Here is a 20,432-nt window from a genome sequence, read left to right as displayed (position 1 = left end):
ATGACACATTGGTCAGCACTGCACCTTTTCTGAAGGAAACACTGAAGGATATTAATCATCATCATCAACAGGGCTCAGTTTTACAGACCTTATCAACAAATTCATAGAAGGCGTATATCAGTGATGGTTAGGGAAGGGCTGTAGCTCTTGGTACAGCACGTGCTCTGCATGCAGCCCTCTGGGGAAATCTGTTAGAGGCCACATGGCAGGTGTGGGCAAGGTGATTGGAAGCAAAAGGTGAAGCCACAGCCACTCTGTCATCTGTCTCTCCCACACATGCACTTGCACCCTTAACCACGTATACCACTCTCTTTCTCCCCTTCCCTTTTCCCCAAGTGACTGGTCTCCCTCTTCCATTTTCATTGTTCTCAGCATCTGCCATGATTATGGCCTGCTTCCTGCTCCCCCTCGGTGCTGCCCAGTGTCTCATAGACATTCATGAGATTTGCTTCTGGGAACGGGTGAGATAAATGCATGGTGGAGAGGGTCTTTTGGTGGCTGTTAGACACAGCAGCCGGCAAACTACTGGGAAACACACGGGCTCCCTGGTTCTGTTCCTCCTCCAGTAACATGTAGTTGGGAGAGAGTGTGACATGACCTCATATTAGTGTATCTCCACCCCCACCCTACTTCACTGGCTGCCACACATGGGAGTGGGGGAGTGTTAATACAATGCCACATCACTTTTCTTCCAAACTAGACATTACAGCCTAGCAGCACCCCCATAGCCCTCTTCAGGCATTCTCCAAACAGGGCTTTGCTATAAACATGGAGGGAGCTGGAGATGTGTCCCCGCGGCCCCCCCCCCATTGACAGGGAAGGAAGGTGTGCAAAGGGCGCTGTAACTGAGTTCAGCTGACGTTCCCAGTCTTTTGGAGCAATGTAAATGCGTGCAGACCAACATGCTTACACCAGCCTTGTAGATAGGGATGTCAGCCGCGACGGATCTCGGTGAGGCCGAATGCCAGTGCATTCAGCCCCCCGAAATCCGTCGCGGAACCAAGCCCCCGGCCCCCCAACCCACAAAAGGCACGTGGGACAAAGTCCCCGCTGCTCCCACCCCATGAAAGACCCGCGAAACGGAGCACTTACCTGCTCCTGTCCGCGCTGCTTTGCAAATGACGGCCATCCTGCAGCCGCCATTCGCTTCCTCCTCTTCATAGCCATGGTAGGCTACGTAAATACTTACGTAGCCTATCACAGCTAACGCAGGGACGCCATTTGCGTCCCTGCGGAGGCTGTGATAGGCTACACAAGTATTTACGTAGCCTATCACGGCGGGGGGGGGGGGGGAAACCCAGCATACGCAAATGGCGGCAGCTACCGCCTTTTGCGTACACTGGGTTTTTTCCCCCCTGCTGTGACTGGCTACATAAGTATTTACGTAGCCTATCAGGGGAGGGGAAAAAAAACCCCAGCGTACGCAAATGGCGGCGGCTACTGCCATTTGCGTACGCTGGGATTTTCCCCCTGCCATGATAGGCTACATAAATATTTACATAGCCTATCACGGCTCAATACAGGGACGCAAATGGCGGTGGCTACGACAGCCACTATTTGCGTCCCTGCAGGGCTGCCCAGCAGCCGAATGTCTGGCTGCAGGTGGCCAGAGCCGGCCGGTGGCTCCGCAGCTTGGCCACAGAGTGGAGCCGGCCGGGCAGGATTCCAGGGAGAGGGACAGAGCGCCTTCCCCCACGTCGAGGATTCCGGGGGGAGGGACGGAGCACCTCCCCTCCACCGCAGATTGCCTGGTGCGGAGCCAGGTAGGTGTTTCGTACATCCCTACTTGTAGACATGGTGAAGCTGGTAGTAGGGGAAGAGGGGGCAGAGTGTGCATCTCTGGCTCCCTCCGTGGTTACAGCGAATCCCTCTCGGTGAACACCTGAAGAGGGCTTATGTCTCCCTTTAATGCATCATTTGGGCTTAAAAACAGAACCTTCTTGTTTAGAAGCTGTATGTGTACAGGGCAAATGTGAGTGTCCAACTGGCCACACTTCTGGCATGACTGCTGAACGAGACAGATCTTCTGTCTGATCTGACAGGCATTTCTTTTGTTCTTCCAGCTGGTGAGGAATGTCGAATTACAGCTTCCAGCATCCTTCAGTCGGCATGGCTGGCTGGGATTGCTGGGAATCGCACTCTGACACATCTGGAGGGTACCAGGTTGAGGAAGGCTGCGCGGATTCATGTTAGCTACCCCAGAACTGTGCATGACATGCTGACAGCCATGCGTCCACTTCAGCTGAGTTCGACTCTCTTCCACAGAGGCTGTTGGGGCAGCATCAGTTTCACTGCTGCTGCTTATTAGTTCCATTTCATGCTGAGACATAAGCTATATTCCAATGATATATATGTATTCTTTCACGTACTTGCTAGGGATAATCACCTGAAAAACATTAATGATAACTTTGAAAGTGCCAAGCTTGCCTAATACTGTACTTGCAGTTGTCAGACATTCATTTTTAATGATGAACTTATCAATGGGAAATTTTCTGTGGAAAAATTAAGCACTGGAAAATTTTCCACCCCACATCATTGGCCAGATGGTCCAACATGGATCAGTCTCTGGCAGCTTCATGTATTCATGCCAGTGAGTCACAGAAGTCCATCAACCAATTTTTCTTTTTCTTTTTCAGTAGGGAGCACTCGCCAGTTCCAACTCTTGTCCTGGAAGCACATCCCTCCATCCCTCAAACCTTCATTGCCTGTGGCTGCTTTGTGCAACCAGCACAGGAAGAAATCCATTATGGAGGAGGACTGAAACCCACCCCCTCTACAAATAGGTGGACCAAAAGCCTCCTTGCCCTGAATGTTAAGAGCTCACAGTTAGATAGAAAAGTGGGCTAAAAATGACCAAATAAATAAATATTGTCAGAACTTCAGTTTAAGCACCTTTTGAAGATGGCTTCACATGCCACAAGGGTGGTTAATAAGCCCCCAGCAACCCTTCAGCAGAATTATAACCATGCCAGCCAGCCACCCTTGCCGGGGTTGGACATCACAACAACCTGCGAGGGTAATTAGGGAAATCACCTGGCACATGCCTGGCGCACACAGGAGTGGTTAAAAAGCCATGGTGGTTTATTTACCACCCTTGTGCCATGCAAGCCCGGTCACTGAAGGAAGTGAGAGAGAACTTAAAAACAAAGGCTATCATTCCATGTTACAAGGAAAAGCCATCTTTAATGGTTCCTTTTTACCCCTTTTACATACCAGAACCAAAATAGTTTAAGAAAATAAACACATGTGCCACTGGCTAAAACAGGCTTCCACTGATTACATTAATCAAACTGTTACTGATTAATGGTTTAAACTGATCAAAGCTTGCAGACCTAATTTTGTTTGCAAAGGGATATACACCAAAAGGGAAGCACCACAAAACAGCATCAAATGAGGTATCCAGTTGGTGCCAGAGACATTTATTAATCCAAATGGTAAAAGTCTCAATATTCCCCAAACATTTTGAGCACAGGGGCTCTTCGTCAGGGGACAGGGGAAACCAAACATCTATGATAGTTTTTAAGAGAAAAGGAGCTACTAACTCCTTTAGTAGAAATGAGGGAAACGGTTTGCTTTCCAGTAACTTGCTTCAAGTGGCATCTGGATGGTGCAGCAAGGTTTTTTTTAAAGCAAGGGGGTGATTTTGGCTCAACTTCATGTAGCAAAATGTCTTGGTCCAGCACTGGTTGGGACTGAGACTGTTATCATTTCACTGGATTAATAAGGCTGCAATTTTATGGACACTTACCTATAACTTACTTCTGAATAGATTTGCATAGGGCTACAGTGACTGTGAAAATCAGTCTCTTGTAGTTGCTGCATACCTGGGGTACTTACTTCTAGGCAAGGCTTTTATACAATCACCCGGCTTCATTCACAGATTCTTGTGGGGTCCAGGTATCATTTTCCATTCATAGCCCTCCCACATTTTCCCACCACTTCTGCCATTTTTCTTACCACAAAAAATCCATTAAGGTGAGAAAGCCAGAATAGCTGCAGGTCTTCTGAGTGGTGGAGCTCGGGGCCCCCCCTTTGGAGTTGGAGCCCGTGTTGGTCTCCGTTTGGATAACAGCTGCAGTCAGAGCATACCTACTGAATGCTGGTCCCAGGTTCCAAGGCCTCTCCCGGCTGTTACGCAAGCATTCCTCAGGCAGCAAACCTAGGAAAGTGTCCTGCTTAAGAACTTGCTGCCAGCTGGAATCAATAGTTCTAGGCTAGATGCACCAAACAGCCTGAGTCCCTCTAGAAAGGGAGGTTTGATTTTCTTCGAAGAGCTGGATGAGCAGCCCGCTCCCAAAGGCGCTCAGGAGGCATGGTGGAAGGCTAGTCACCTGTAACGAAACAACAACCTTAAAGATGGCAGAAGGTGGTGTCACTGTTGGCAGGGAAAGAACTTGTGTCACTTGTTCAAGCACATGCTAGATTGGCAGAGGAGGGGGTGGGAAGAGGCGAGTGCATGGCACTTTTCTAGCAACAAGGTTCGCGGTGCCAAGGGCAGCGACTACCCTCGGCGGAAAGACCTGCGTATCCGTTGCGAGGAATCAGTCGCCACCGGCTGCCCGGAAAGGCCCCGAGCGACCGTGCGGGGCCACGAACGGTGCAGCGGCTGCAGCGGGGGCGGGAGCAGCAGCAGCGTCCCGAGCAAGGCATTGTTGCGGCGCAATCCCCAGATAAGCATCTCGAATCGCCGGCTTTTGTTCCTCCGCGCATCCACGCAACTGCCAGCGTGTTTGCGGAGCCCGCGCTCCCTCGTGTGCACGCTTCCGCAAGACCTGCCTTCGGGCACGTGTAGTTGGGCGTGCGTATGCAGAGTAGCAGCGCGGGGCTGCCGGAGAACGGGTACATAAGCCGACGCGCTCCCCGGCTCTGCACGCCTCGGAAGAGCCTGCTGTGTGGACGCGCGCCGGGCAGCCTGCAGAGCCCCGCGCAGAGTCCTGCCGGCAGAACAGACGCGCCGCGCCGCCGGGCTCGTCCTGCCCCTCCCCGCCCTGCCCTCCCCTCCCGCTCGGCTCCGCGGCTTCGAGCCAAGGCGCGGGCAGACGGGAACACCCCAGCACAACCTCCCGAGGCCGCCGAGCTGCGCGCAGAAAGTCGGGAAGGGATCGCAGCGGGATCGGAAAAGGGAAGCCGCTCCCTGGCGAGGCGAGGCGAGCAGCCCCCCCCCCCCCCGGCCCAGAAGCGGATTTGGAAGAGCGGCGACTCCAGCAGGGCGGAAGACGCGCGGGGCAGGGGAAAGCAGAAAATCCAGGCGGCGGAGGGCGAGTCGCGCAGGCCAGGCGGGCGGCGCGGCGGGCGAGGGAGTCCCCCGCGCGCCGAGCGCTCTTCGGTCGGTGCCTCTCTGCCGCCACTTGTTGCTCCTCTCTCCGCCCCGGATCCAGGCGCTCGGCCGCTCAACGCCAGCTCCGGCGCGGCGCTGATTAGAGCGCCGCCTCTCCGCTCCTCCCCGGCCGGACAGGCTTCTCCGGCTGCCCTTCCCGGGCGGGGACAAAAGGCAGGGTAGGCCGAGCCACCTCCGAAGCGTCCGGCCCGCGCGGCTCCGACTCGCCTCCGTGGCTGGCCAAGCAGCGGCGTGAGAGGCTCGCGGAAGGCGGGGCCGGGCGCTGCTGGGGAGCGGCGTTTCCTCGCTCCGTGGCGCGCTCTCCTCAGGCCGGCCGCGCTCGGCCGTAACCTTGGCTCGCCCCGGCGGCTGTCTGCAAGAGAGACGTCAGTTTGTAAGCGCAGCAGCAGCAGCAGCCCGGCCGCCTCCGGTCTCTCCGCTGTGAAAGTTGCCGAGTTAAGCATTGCAAACGCGGCGGCGGCGGCGGCGTGGCACCGGCTCGTAGCCCCCGGCTCCTTGCTCCCGCCTCCCTTCCCGGGCTCTCGCTCGCTTTCCCGAGGCCGCCGCGGCATCGCACGCTTCTAACAGGCCCACCTCCAGCCCGGCCTCCGCACGCACCTGCCCGCCCCGGCGCCGCACCTGCTCCAGCTTGCCCGTGGCTTGCGCGCGCCCCGACGGCCCTGCGCCCCGCGCGCCCTCGGAAGGGATGGCCCGGCTCGTCAGCCACAGCAGCGCCCGCTGGTAGAGGCGCTCGCTCACTCGCTCAGCCCCCCCCCGCCAAGGACGCTCTGTGATAACAGGCGGGCGCGGAAACTGCCCCGCGCCAGCTCGGGCGACCAGCGCCGGCCGATCCTGCGGCCTCTCCAGCCAGGCATGGAGGTGCACGTCGGGCTGGGTAGGGTCTACGGCCGGCCGCCGGGCAAGACTTTCCGAGGAGCTTTCCAAAGCCTCTTCCAGAGCGTCCGCGAGGCGTTCCAGAGCCCCGGGGCCGGCGGATCGCGGGAGGATGCCGCAACCAGCCACCAGGCAGCCGCGGCGGGCTCCTCGTCCTCCGCCCAGGGTCAGCCCGGAGACCGCTTGCGAGAGCCCAGCCCCCGGCGGGCGCCGCAGCAGCCACCCCCCGGGTCCCCCTCTTACCTGCCCCTGGACGACCAGTCCCCGGCGAGCAAAGGGCTGCAGGCCGACGAGCGGGAGCCTCACGCGGCGGCCGCGTCCTCCTCGTCGGCCGCCGCCGCCTCTTCCTCCCTGGCCCTGCTGGATCCCTCTTTCCAAAGCTGCTCCGGGGACCTCAAAGACATCCTGGGCGAGAGCAGCCTCCTGCAGGCGCCCGACGGCGAAGCGGGCGGCGGCACTGCCGAAGCCCGCCCGGAGAAGGAGGACTACTTGGGCGAGAGCGCCAAGGAGCTGTGCAAAGCCGTGTCCGCCTCCATGGGCCTGGCCGTGGAAGCGCTCGACGCCCCCGGCGGCAGCGAGCTGGCGGCGACCCGCGGCGACTGCATGTTCGCCCTGCCTGGCGCGCACGCTCGGGCCGTGACGCTGGGCGGCTGCAAGATCGTCGAAGCCGAGCCGGGGAGCGGCGGCGGCGGCGAGGGCGCGCTAGCCATGGACGTGCCCGGCCACCTGAGCCTCTACAAGGGCTCGCCGGAGCTGGACGAGCCGTCGGCGGCCGCCTTCCAGAGCCGCGACTACTACAACTTCCAGCTGGCGCTCGCCTCGCACGGCCGCATCAAGCTGGAGAATCCCCTGGAGTACGCGGCGGCGTCCGGCGGCGGCGTCTGGGGCGCGCAGTGCCGGCGCGCCGGGGAGATGCCCGCCTTGGCGTCCCACTACGGCGGCCCTCCCGGCCCGGGCTGGCACCCCTTCTTCGCCGAGGAAGGGCAGATCTACGGACCGTGCGCGGCCGCCGAGGGCGCCGCTCCGGCCTCCTTTGGCTACGGCAGGAGCCAGGGGCCGGCCGGCCAGGAAGGAGGCGACCTCCCGTCCGAAGTGTGGTACCCGGGAGGCGTGGTGGGCAGGATACCCTTCGCTCCTGCCCCCGGCTGCATCAAGACGGAGCTCGCCCCTTGGATGGAGGGCTACGCGGGGGCCTACGGAGACGTGAGGTAAAGCGCGCAGCCCTTCCGCACCCCCTCGCCCCAGGGCCGCCACTCTCGCGTCTCGCTAGCAGCGCACTGAATGGCACGGGCGGGGGAGGTGTAACAAGTGGCGCGGGCGGGCTTCTTCAGGCATGGCATTATTTAGGGCCAGTGGTCGGAGGGTGAATTGGATGACCTCTTGAGGCCCCTTCTCCCCAACTCCCTTGGGTGGTGTTACTTCTCTTTTACGGAGCCTGAATAGGCCAGTGGTCAGAGAGAGAACGGATACCCCGTTGCAACCTATCCGTGAACACGTTTGTTTGGAAGGGAGCTTCACCTTGGATGATTAGTAAGTAAGTCTGCATTTGATTGCAGCCCGTCTGTTCAACGTGTTAAATCTTTGCTTGACTCAAACACCAACAAAACCCCTCTTACCCCAATTTATTGGTGAATGGTTTGCACATCTGATCGGCCCTGACTTTCCTATGTATTTTTTCTTCACCGTGGCTACAAACTGGGGGCTTTTGGCTTTTGGAATTTTTGCTTTCATTGGATAGGGCTAGCATTCTGAATTCCTAGTACAGTTTGATTCATCTGCCTAAATGGAGCAGTAGTTTTTATTTTGCTTTGCTTGGTCGATGATTCTGGCTAACTGCACAACTTTGCTTCTCATGACTCATTAAGGAAGGTGGTTGTGCCAGATTTTCCATACTGAAACTTAAGATACTGGAAGGTGATTTAACGATCCATTAGAGATATGTAGTTGTGATGATTCATATTTCAGTTAGCTTTTGCATCTTTCCTTTTTCCTTTTTTGCATATCAAAGTGCAGATCAGTGTCTTCATAATGATCTAGTGTTTTTTTAAAAAACATTTTCTTTATTTTAGGTGCTTTTGAGAGTTTCTGGAACTGCTGACAACATCACAGAGAGATGTTAAAGTGAATAAATTTGTGTACATAAATAAGTATGAGCGCATACTCCCATCAGAATTTAAACTCACGGTTATGTGTTGAATTAAGACTCTATATTTAATTCAATAGTTTACAATTAGTTTAGCATTAGTATATCAGACAAGAGAGCGAAAGTTTCATGGACAAATGTAACAACTAGTAATAGATTGTAACTACAAAAAACACAGTGTTAGTTGCAATCCTATACAGACTTACCAGGGAGTAAATCCCATTGAACTCAGTAGTGCTTACTGCTGAATAGACATGCATAGGATTGCACCATTAATGTAAACACTTACATGCATGCCGCTTAACCAAAAAAAAAAAAGTGCTAATTTATTTGCAATTACTGAGACGAAATGAGACATCAGGTACTCTGATGTAGCATCACCGATGCGCAACATGAGTGCATTTGCTCAGAAGTAAGTTCCACTGTATTGGATAGGGCTTGCTTTCTAACAAACATGGTTAGGATTTCATGTTAGCCTTCTATTTGTTTTAATGGGTGGTGAACACTCAGCCCTTACCCTTCCCGCCCACTCATTTTATGCATTTCTCCCACAACGGGCTTGACACACCTGGTGATAACAACTAGTGATAGGTTTTAGCTTGGCCTCCAAATTAGTTTGGTTATTCTCGGCATACTTCTTAGTTAGCCAGTCTCCATGTTGCCAGTGGCACCTGCATTGACTTTCTTTGCTGCAAGGCCATGGGTTAAAATAGAGACAAGGGTAAGTCCCTTCCCAGAATCCAGTTGTAATGAAGTTGTTACATTCAGTTGTTTATCACTCCCTGAGTATCCCATGCCTGTTCTGTTGATGTAAAGATGACTCCATTTATTCAAGCAATAAAGCTGTTACTAGCAGTGAATTCTCTTATCAACATTTTAATTCTATTTATTTATTTATTTGCAAGGTAGGATGAGCAACAGTTAAAAGCAAGGTATGTCTAAAACATTGGTGGCTTTCCTGATTTTGGATTTGTCCATTTCCACTGACTTATTTTTTAAAAAAGTGAAGGGGGTCTAGGGTTGCACTTCAGTCTTTGATTCAGTTATATAGGATTATAAAACTTGGTTTTTGCAAGCCACTGAAGGTGAAGTATTGGGAGTCGATTTAATCCCATGGATTGGAGTGTGACTGGTACTATAATTCTAATATGTATTACATGGGAGAAAATCCCACCAGTTTCATTAGAACATTTCTAGTGAATGTGTGGGCTTAGGATCTTATTCTAAGGTGACTTAACATTCTAGTTTTTAAGATTAACCCAGGAGTGGTTTGGGTTGGTGTTTACACCCCTTTGTTTACCAGTTATTTAGTTTGATAATTAACTCATTAGATTGGTAATCCACCAGATTCCGGGACTGTAGAAATAAAAAAGACAAATTGAGCCCAGGTAATACCAGGAGAACAGTGGGAATGGCCCAAACTCCAAACATAGAAACATAAAATTGCACAGAAATGTTGCAGAGATAACATTAAAACATAAAATCCTTATCAACCCTTGCAAAAGTTAACAAAAATATTTCATTATTATAATAATATGGTATACTCTGCATGTACCAAACTCAGGCACATTAGAAGTGCAAACTAGAAGTGGTAGACATCCCAGTGGTGTACGCTCCTGCAGCTGAATCTGACATTGCTTTTGCCTGTTTGTATCTTTATGATCGATGTTGGGAGGCAGGGAGAATATTACACTTGAAGATAGGCTCCATAATGTCTAAGCAGCTAGGCTGACACACAAAACTAACTAACAGTTCTTTGTAAAGATAATCCGTGTGTGTGTGCGCGTGCGCGCGCATGTGTTTGTATTTGACTGTTCTCAATTTTGTCTGCCATTTTCTCCTGGCTTATCTAAATGCAACTCAATGATGTAAGTAAAAAGTCATGCCAGCCTCTGCCTTATCTTGTGGCCCATGCCTTGGCCTGCAGCCCCTATTTGTCTAGTAGGGTACAATTTGCAATACTTAAACTATTGCAAAGTATTGCAAATGGTATTTGTCTGGTGCTAACAAATGTCTACAGAAAGTATATTAGGTGGTGCATTGAGGCTGAAAGTGAGTAGTCATTGTCTCCTAAAAATGGGAATTGTAACCGAGGTCTTAGGTTAATACTCATTTAAATGGTTTATATAAGGTTTTATATTTTTTTTAGCCGATTCATACATGTTGATTGCAAGAATCAATAATACTGTGCTGAGATGAGATACAAAGTGAACATAGATTAGTATAGGAGAATTACATGCATGATGTTTGAACGAAAGACTTTCAGCCACTTCCCAGAAAGTCAGTTTGACTTAGTTTGGGCAAGCCTATGGAGTAGGATTCTAGATACCCAAAGTATTTAAATTGCCTGTGGAATGTCACACCTGAATATGTTATATTAATCTCACAGTTGCTATAGGAAAGTGTTCTACAGTGCTGAGAGCTAGACACAGAGAAATTTGATAGACTGTTGTTGAGAATCAAATTTGCCTACCCAAGGTTTTTATTTAAGGTACATTGTAAGTGACTGAGTATCCTTTCCCTTCTTAACATTTATCTTGGACCTAATCCAGCTCTCTATGGAATCTAGTGGAAAGCCTCCCATTGACATCAGTGGACCAGGATTAGGTCTTTACATTTTATGATCTTAGGTTCCGCTGCAATTTTAGAGTACGGTGGTCTGAATTGTTGAATGCCATTTATTTATTATGTGTTGCTTCCAGTGGGTCCATTTGTTTCAAAACGGAACAGCAGCTCTTGCTTGCGTGTTCTGTGGTCTAATGGGTTGCCTTCGGTGCAGTGTGTACCTCACATTGTGATTCATAGCAGAACTCCTTTTGCTTTCACTGGAACTGGATTACAGTTTCATTTTACCAGATGGTATATAATGTTTCCTCCACCCCAATCATGATGTGGCTTGGCTACTCCAGCAGAGGCTTGTAGTCAGAACTTTGGTGGTACATACGGCATGATAAATCTATACAAACCATCAAAAGACCTAAATGCAAGTAGTCTAATATGTTCAAAGTTATTTATTAAACAATTTTAATAAAGATTAGTTGCCAGATGCCCTAGCATTTGTCAGTCATCCCCCTCCTTAATAGTGGAAGCCAGGAGCAGGTTTATTTCCTGCTGAGCAGTTGAGTAGAATACTGCCTGTATGTTTTTCCTTATGAGAATATAATTAGAAGGGCCATGGACTTAGGTTAGGTTGTGTTCCAGCTGACATTCCAGTTCTTCTACTTCCAATTCATTTCAATGGAGAATTAAGTAAATGGTTAAATGTTTGACGTTAAAACCAATGTGACTTAAAAGTGCTTAATGTTGGCTGGATCATATAATGCTGACGACAATAAACAAAGGCAGAACACTTGAGAAAAGGAACCTGAAACATTTTTATTTATGGGATTTATATCCCGACTTTTTCCAAGAAGGTCACGGTGTTGTACATTGTCCCCCCCCCCCAGCTACCAATTTTATATTCACATCAACCCCGAGAGGGAGATGAGGTTGAGAGAGAGTGATTGACCCCAGGTCACCAAGTGAGCTTTGTGACTACATGGGATTTGAACCTGCATCTCCCCAGATAGTCCAGCGCTCTAGCCTACGCTATGGATCGTACGCTGGAATATTTGCTCTCCTGTCATGGTATGCAGCAGCATGCTCATCGGAGTCAACAGGGTAGGCGATGCAAAGCTAAAAGTGCACCTGACTTTGATCTGTCATGCTTCCCCACCCCAACATCTGCTGATATAAATTGGTTTAGGCAGTATTCCCATGCACATTTACTAGAGAGTAAATTGAGCCCACGAGATTTGTTTCTGAAGAACTCACATAGGATTGTGCTGCATGTTACGTTGCATTCTCTGAATCAAGTTTGTAATTGCTTGCTCTTACTGATCTTTCATCCTTAATTACCCCATATGCTTTATTTCTCAATGATGGTAACGTTACGTGAGCATTGTTGGTCCACATACGTTTTCAGGAGTCAGCCTGAGTGTAGATTAAGGTTGTAGTGAAGCAACGAAGTCAGTTACTGCTTAAGCATCTTCGTTCTTTGTAATGTTTAAAATTTGTCTGACAGTGAGTGACACAAATGGCTGCTTCATATTTAGCTTTTTCACTCTCCAACTTTTTAAGTAAAGGGCAGAGAAGACTGTGTGTGGTCCCTTTCCTTGTTGCTATTATACAGATCAATCTCCTTAGAAGCTATTTATTCTCTTAGGAACATAGTTGCTGTGTAACTTTATCGTTTGGCTGCCTGGTGAGTGGCTTTTGATTTACTCCTGATGAGAGGAGATAGTGAGGAATAAATGGTTGGTGCTGAGATAAGGATTTCTGATTTATATGTATGATATAAATCCTTCAAGCAAGTAACTAGAGTGAGGGCAGACAGTTGCAGGGGTTAAGGCAGTTTTCCGTTGGTACTTCTCTTTTCTCCCCTCCCAAGTTTTCAGTTGAGTGAGTCCATCATTTGGTGCGTGAGTCCAAACCAATATTTTGTATGAGCAAAGAGCAGTTCAGTAAAAAATAATTAGGTAAATATATTGCCTGAAGTTGCATATAGCAAGGTCGGAGTGATTTCATAGGGAAACCTTGACAGTGGGTGCAGGACGCTCTCTTAATGTGTATAGTCCAGGACTGTAAAATATTCCATTGTGTGGAATATTCTGTGAGACCTACTTGCCTTAGATCCCGGTTGGTACTTAGACTTATCTCCCTAGCCTCTTAGATTTGGCATGGATGAAGTCATTAATCAGGAGGCCCGCATAGCAATGTTGCAAGGCCCAAGAAATGATCAACAGTACGATCGTTTCTTACAGTACGATCAACGCTAAAGCAGGAGTCAGGAGGCCATCAAGTGCACCGCTTTCCTTCACTTTTCTTCAGGGCTCACCAGAGATGAGGATTGTGTTTTCAGTGCCAGGGCCATTGATTAGGGATGTTACGGGTGGGTGAGAAGTTCATTTGGCTTATTTTTTTCATAAGAACTCACCAAAATGTCTTCGTAAATGGAACAGAAAGAACTTAAGATTTTAAAAAAGTTGAATGTGGGAGAAACCGAAACTGACTGATTTGTCCATCCAGATCCAAGGCATTGAGTGCTTAACTCTTACACGTCTGGGAGGGAATCCCTCTGTATTCAACCATGTTTGGGGTACTGAACTAGGGTTGCCCCCTCTTTTCTGGCAGACTCCTTGTTTTTAACAGCTACAGGGCAGGCAGGTGTAAGATGGTCCTGTCCATTCTTGGAATAGCTGTACCTACTGAATTTGGATGGTGCAGATGGGTGAGAATTTCATTTCATTTCATTTTGAGTTTAACAAAACATGCAAACTTCTTCATATACCGGATGGAAAGAACTTGAGATTTTAAGGTTTTGAATGCAGGAGAAAGAGAAACTGACAGAATCATCCATCCTGGTGGAATTCTAAGTACAGGGCTCATACAAACCCAGGCACTTAAGAAATGAGTGCCAGTGCTGAAGGATGTTTTGGCATTTCCCTCTGCCTCCTTCTTCCCAGTAGGGCTACATATGGTGCCTGTATATTTGATGCAGGTTCTCAAAATTTTTGATCATGCCACAGATGAGTTTGAAATGTTTTAATCCAGCTATGCGTAATCAGGAGATTGACATAGGGCTATATCAAAAATTCCTTTCCCTCGCAGCCTCTAGCTTCTGTACCTGGGGCTAAGGGGTAGTGTGCCTGGAAGCCATACAGTGAGACTACCCAGCATCTGTCCTTTTAGAGGGTATCTTCCCCCACACCTTCATACCACCTCAGTTCCCCTTCTTGGGTGCCTTCTTTGTCATTCTCCCTGCTCTGATTCGAGGCGTTAAAAGTGGACACACCCCTTCCATTTTTGTAAACGTTTGTGTTTGCTTCCTCTGTGCCGCTCAATCCTGAAACTGTTTTGTCTCTCTGCATTGGAGGGCACTGCATTACCCCACCTCACCTTGGCTCACACCATGCTTCATTTTAGCTGCTTCTTTATTTACCAAAAGAGAAATAATCAGTCCAGGTTTAGTGCCTTTGGAGACAACAGGACTGGTTGGCTGAAGGGATGGTTGATGGCTAGTCCATGGGGCTTCTTGCACTGGAAGGCCGTGGTCACTATCTGTCTGTGGGGCCTGCAGAATACGATTTCAGTAACGGCTGCACTGGTCATGGCGCATCCTCTACTGTACTACGAAAGAGCACCTCACCGTCTGATACCACTGCTGAACTTTTCCTTAGTTTGGAAGGTGGGAAGGTTGGAATGGAGCAAATTTTACTCTGTGCTGGGTCTTATTTAAAGTTTCAGGTTTGCACAACTTGGTGCAGCTTGCCCAGTGTCCCATCACTACCTTGAGGATTTCTGTTTGCAAGGCTTAAAGTTTCCTGCTAATTTTGCTTAACTTAACAAAGGGAAAGTGGAGAAGGAGGGCAAGGGAGAAAACCCAAGCACATCTGGATTGCTTTTGAGGCTTATTATATATATAATAAACCATTTTCAGAAGTATGCTGGTATATAGTTTGTTTTTGGTTTTTTAGTCGCATCTGTCACAGTTATATTACTGTACTTTCATTGGAATGTTTTCAACAGTATTTCAGTATGTTCAGTAATAGAAATGTTCAAATCCAGGACTGAAAATGGTTCACAGGAGATAATCTTATAGACAGACAATCAAAAAATAAATAGGAGATTCGGTTATAGTTGCTGCAAAGTTTTTTTTTTAATGACAGAATGAGCCAGCTGCTAAACTTAAGTGGATTTGAGAGGGAACCCCTAAGTGGATTAAATAAATTGAGAGAGAGAGAGAAGCGGAGAAGGTCTAGGTGGGCTCATGTGGCTGGTCTCTGTGATCATATCTTTCCCAGCCCTTTTATCCTGTGCTGCTCCTGTTCTCTGCCATTTATTTGTTAATTATACTCTGACTTATTCCATTGTAAAATAGATTATAATCTTTCTACAGTGTGTGCCATCTCAGCATGCGATTTTACCGACATAATATTGTTGGGTTTGATCATGTAACTGCAATACTTATGGCTCATAAGTTTATTTTAATGTCTCTAGAAGAAGGTATCTTGGTGCTGGTAAGATAATATTAATTACAATATAATACTAATACTACTACTAATAATAATAGTAGTAGTAGAAATAAGAGGAAGTAACCAAAATAAATGAAATAGGGACATTTGTATGGAGCTCTGATCTCTATTTTTTAAAAAAATAAACACCAGCCCCAGTATGAACAGCAAGTCTTTCAGGATTAGCCTGCTTGGATTTGCTAGTTCAAGTTGTTTGTGGACTGCAGAGTCACCCATTATGGGATAATTCCCTACTTTTTAGTTTAATCCAGATTGCCGGGTCTTATCTGTAGTGTTTAAAGCCTTTATCCATGCTTAAGTTCCTTTGACAGTAAAATATTTGTGACTGACTGATTTCAGTGGACTTAAACATGTCTAAGTTTCTTTCTGGATTGGGGCCTCAGAGTTCTCTAATATGTACCCCACACTGCAGGATTTGTACTAGTAGACCCCCCCCTTACCATCTTTAATAATGTTTTTTGGGGCCCAATTTACTGTTAGGATTAATTAGGCTTGGTTCATCAGTGTTTCAGTTCTCTTACTGAGAACTTCATTTATGGTCCAACTAAATTACTTTATTTTTAAAACCAATAATTCTGGAAATTCGGATTATTTTACTCTAGCTTGTTCTATAATTGCTGTGAATTCTTGGATAAATTTTTAAAAGCCAGTTTTGGATTCCTGTTTTTCAGAACCTTTAATTTTCACGTAGAGGTGTGTATTTGTGAGTGTGCAAGGCAGGGGATAGTGAAACTCTGCAAGTAGGAATTCAGGAAAACCAGAGTTCAGACAACAACTTTTTTTTCCCAAATATGTTCCTGTTGGCATCTTTAAGAATAGGATCAGGCCCCTGTTTTCTGCTGGGTGCCTCTGACCTTTCTGCTTCACTTTAATGGCAATAGTATGTAGATATTCCTTTTGAAGGCAAATCGTGCGTGGAGGAATGCTGTTTCTGAAACTTGCCCTTCTGGCTGGCTTTCTGAAACATTCTCGACAATCCATAGTGAGTAGAACCCATTTTATGTACTGTAAATTCCAGATAATTTATCATAGCTGTGATAAAGCCTGTCGTCTGTTATAGAAAATAAATGTGTTCTTCTTCTGTCTCTCCTCAATCTCTCTCTCTCCCTTCACCTTTGTTTAAACTTTATCTTTATTAGCTTGAGTTAAAAAGCAGAGAGTTTGGGTCACATTATCTCTCCAGTTACAATTAGCCCTTCCCTCTTCCTTGCCCTGAACGGGTCTTAAAAGTCATGAACTCTGGAGTCTGATACAGTGAGCTGCTGTATATGTGAATGAGCCGGGAAGCAGATTATCTGTCGTAATTTGCTCATGCATACTTTCCCGCAGGCTAGAAAACATCGCGTACTGCAATGCGCTGTAAGTAGGGCTATCCTTGATGGCAGTTTGGAAGCTTCAGCCATTACAAAATGCCGCAGTCACCATCCTGTTTTGGGCAAGTCCCAGTGTTTGCTCCGGCTCCCTCTTGCCTTCATTCGAGGCTCGGTTCGAGGGGCTTGTTAAAGCCTTAGAAGGTATGTCTAACGTGACTAATGGACCACCTCCACATGTTCCAGCATAATGTTGACTGGGAATGCTCTCTGGAATACTTAGAATATCTCTAAGCCACATCAGGTCTGCAAGTGAGGAATTATTGGTGGCTACCCCTCACATCTGGGATCCCCCCCCCCCCGCAGGAGACTTGCTGAATTCCTGAGCCTCTGCTTCTTCTAGAAGTAGTGCGAGACTTTTCTGTTCAAGCTGGCTTGGTGGTCAACAATAGGGAAGGAGCAGGTAAAATAATAGGAACACAAACATTAATGTATTTCTCATTTTAGATCTCTTTTAGTAGAAGATTGTAGGCTTAGGGTGCAATCCTATGCATGTTTAGACAGAGAAAAGGCCTTTTCTTTGTCTAAACATGCATAGGATTGCACCCTTAGAGTCTGTATTTAATAACTGGCTGATAAAATCAGTAATATTCCCATATTACCAACTGAAATCTGAGGTGCCTAAGAAATGATGAATTGCTTGCCAAAACCAAACCCTTCTAAGTTTTGTCTTTAAAACATAAGCCACTCTGGGGGCACTGTTACGTTGTAGTTGTGGCATCCAAATATAGAAAATAAATGAAATACATTGTTGTTCTTGAATTTATATGGCCACCTATCAGCATAGCTTCTCTGAGTGGCTACAGAAGAAATAATAAACAGCAACAACAGAAACAATAAAATAAAGCATAAAAGCTTTCCTTCTAGCCATAGGAGAATAAAACAAAAAATTAGTAGTTTGGAGTATAAAATAGAACACTACTTAACAATTGAGAGTCCATTTTTCCCCTCCTTAATGAAAGGTGTTTAAAAGGCCTGGGTAAATAAAAAGCTGTTCACCTGGCATTGAAAAGACCATAAAGAAGGCCCCCAGTGAGCCTGTCTGAGGAGACTATTCCACAACTGAGTGTCACCACCAGGAAGGCCCTCTATTCAATTTGAAGAGCAGCTTTACAAGTTCAACCCAACCTAAACTGTACTGGTCCTTGTTTGGTCTTCTGCCTGGTTCGCTGCCTTCATCTTTTATAAAGAGATTCTTGGGACATAACATTAAAGTCATCTTGAGTAATGGTAGAGGGAAGCCTCTAAATTTAATCTGAGCTTCCCCTAAATATAGCCATGCCTAGACGCTGATCATATTGTAAAAGGACTGCACCACTTCAGAATGAGTAAGCATGCATTGGGTGAAGGGTTAGATGTTTGAATCCCTGTACACAGAGAACTACATGTCAGGGAGGATGTCTTGAATGATCCTTCTTGACACTTTTCTGTAATTATGGGAAACTCCCAGGATTCTCAGCCAGCATGGTCATTATGAGAGTTGTAGTCCGACCCATCTGGAAGGCACCTGGTTGAGGCAGACAGGTGTAGAGGGGGTATTTTTTTCATGGAGGTGCATATAGTTACGCAGTTTGCCTGCATGGAGGTTGACGTCCAAGACCAATTCTATCACATGATGTACTGTGCATTTTGGTCTATGCTGGGGTGTCTGATGTTTAACTGTTGCACTGCCTGACACAAAGAGCATTTGAAAGCACCCCAGAAACAATTTATGGGGCACTTGTAGTTGGGAGGAGGGGGGTCTCTCCCATGGCTTAACATCTGGCTGTGACAAAAGAAAGTGCAGATCTTTTTTCTAGGCTTGAAGAAGTGGAAAAAGAGGAAAGAATGGGGCTAAGCCAGTCCCTTCATTGCACCCATGGAAACCTAAAGCCGACAGTTGTCCTACTGGTAACCGGATTCAGAAAGACATCTGGCCCTGATGTGTTGTGGAATTCTCGTGGCCCTAGTTGCCATGGTGATGTCCATGGGCCACCCACACCCACCCTCTGGTAGTGGAAGGCTGGGCTGACGTACACATCTCCCACTCACTGAAAAGAAAAGGATGACCTTGTAGTGCCCTTGGGCTAGGACTGGGGTCTCCAACGTGGTGACTGCAGTCACCTCCCTTGGCAACCACCAGGCTCCCTTCCCCTCCTAATTTTTATTGTATTTTAAAGATTTTTTAAAATTACAACTTTTGTTTAAAAAAAACCCCAGGAGGCTGGCATGTTGCAACGTGAACTCTTGCCCTAGAGTGCCTTCTTTACTTGAGTTAAAAATAGTGGTTTTGTGTTTTGGAGATTAGACGCCACCTTTGCTTTCTTCTTGGACAAGTTACTTTTCTTTTACTCTCCCATTTGCCTTCTGGGAAATAAGTGTTTTGTAACAGACCATGCCCCCCCCCCATAACAGCCATTTTATGAATGGGCGAGACCCACCACATGGCAGCCATTTTGTGAGAGCACCCACAGCCCTCAAAATTTCAGATGTGCCCGCTGACCTCAAAAGGTTGGGGATCCTGGGCTAGGTGGAAGGAGGTTGTGTTTATCTGAGCAGCTGTTCAGTTTCTGTGGGGGGGGGGCAGGCCTCAGACATTGAGAAGCACAGTGCTGTTCAGCCTGAAGGAGAATACATGCTTAGATGAGGTTCATGGTGGTCTCTCTCAAGGACCACAGCCAGGGGAGAAAAGGGATACACAGATGACACAATAATAAGGTAAGAATGAATGGCACAGGAATGAGGCTTGATTGCCGTGTTTTTTCTGAAGGGGCTCCTGCGCCTTTGATGATGGATCTCTCCTCTCCAGAAACTCCATGCTGAAAAAAACGTCATGGGTTGAAATCCTGCTTGTCACAGAAATTTTGTAAAAGGCAAAGGAGCCTGTCAGAGAAATACATGAGACATAGGCTTGAATGAAGAGGATCATAATAATAAGCTAATACAGGAGGGTTTTTTTTTTTAATAATCTGTAGCACTTTGGTAATCCTTACAACAGCCCTGTAAGGTCGAGCAGTCTCACATATTTCTGTTTTGCAGATATGGGTTTTAAAAGAAAAAGGACATTTAAAAAAAATCACACTACATGTATTAATTGGCTCACTATTTCAGTGATGTCTGTGCTATCACCCAACAATGTTTTGTGAACAGCAACTGTTAAAGGTAATCATCACTGCTTGTTGTTGTTGTTCAGTCGTTCAGTCGTGTCCGACTCTTCATGACCCCATGGACCATAGCACGCCAGGCCTTCCTGTCCTGCGCTCTCTCCCGGAGCGTGCTCAAGTTCATATTCATTGCATCCGTGATGCTATCTAGCCATCTCATCCTCTGCCGTCCCCTTCTCCTTTTGCCTTCAGTCTTTCCCAGCATCAGGGTCTTTTCCAGGGAGTTTTCTCTTCGCATTAGGTGGCCAAAATATTGGAGCTTCAGCTTCATTATCTGTCCTTCCAATGAGCACTCAGGGTTGATTTCCTTTAGGATGGACTGATTTGACCTCCTTGCAGTCCAGGGGACTCGTAAGAGTCTTCTCCAGCACCACAGTTTGAAAGCATCAATTCTTCGGTGCTCAGCCTTCCTTATAGTCCAGCTCTCACAGCCATACATTACTACTGGGAAAACCATAGCTTTGATTAGATGGACCTTTGTCGGCAAGGTGA

General features: G+C 47.7%; 1 protein-coding gene across 1 annotated transcript in view; it reads left to right on the top strand.

Moving 5' to 3' along the window:
- Positions 1-5,717: 5,717 nt before the first annotated feature.
- AR (androgen receptor) overlaps positions 5,718-20,432 on the top strand; it is a 297,520-nt gene continuing 282,805 nt past the window's right edge. Inside the window, exon 1 of the mRNA XM_084814267.1 lies at positions 5,718-7,419. Coding sequence (XP_084670393.1) covers positions 6,191-7,419 — 1,229 coding nt within the window. The 5' untranslated portion in view covers positions 5,718-6,190. The remainder of the gene's footprint in view (positions 7,420-20,432) is intronic.

The sequence above is a fragment of the Heloderma suspectum genome, chromosome 9 (genome assembly GCF_057233095.1).
Source record: "Heloderma suspectum isolate Gila_16-S chromosome 9, 16-S_ref, whole genome shotgun sequence".
NCBI classification, from domain to species: domain Eukaryota; kingdom Metazoa; phylum Chordata; class Lepidosauria; order Squamata; family Helodermatidae; genus Heloderma; species Heloderma suspectum.
The sequence above is the reverse complement of the archived record's forward strand: the minus strand, read 5'-3'. Positions and strand labels throughout refer to the sequence as shown.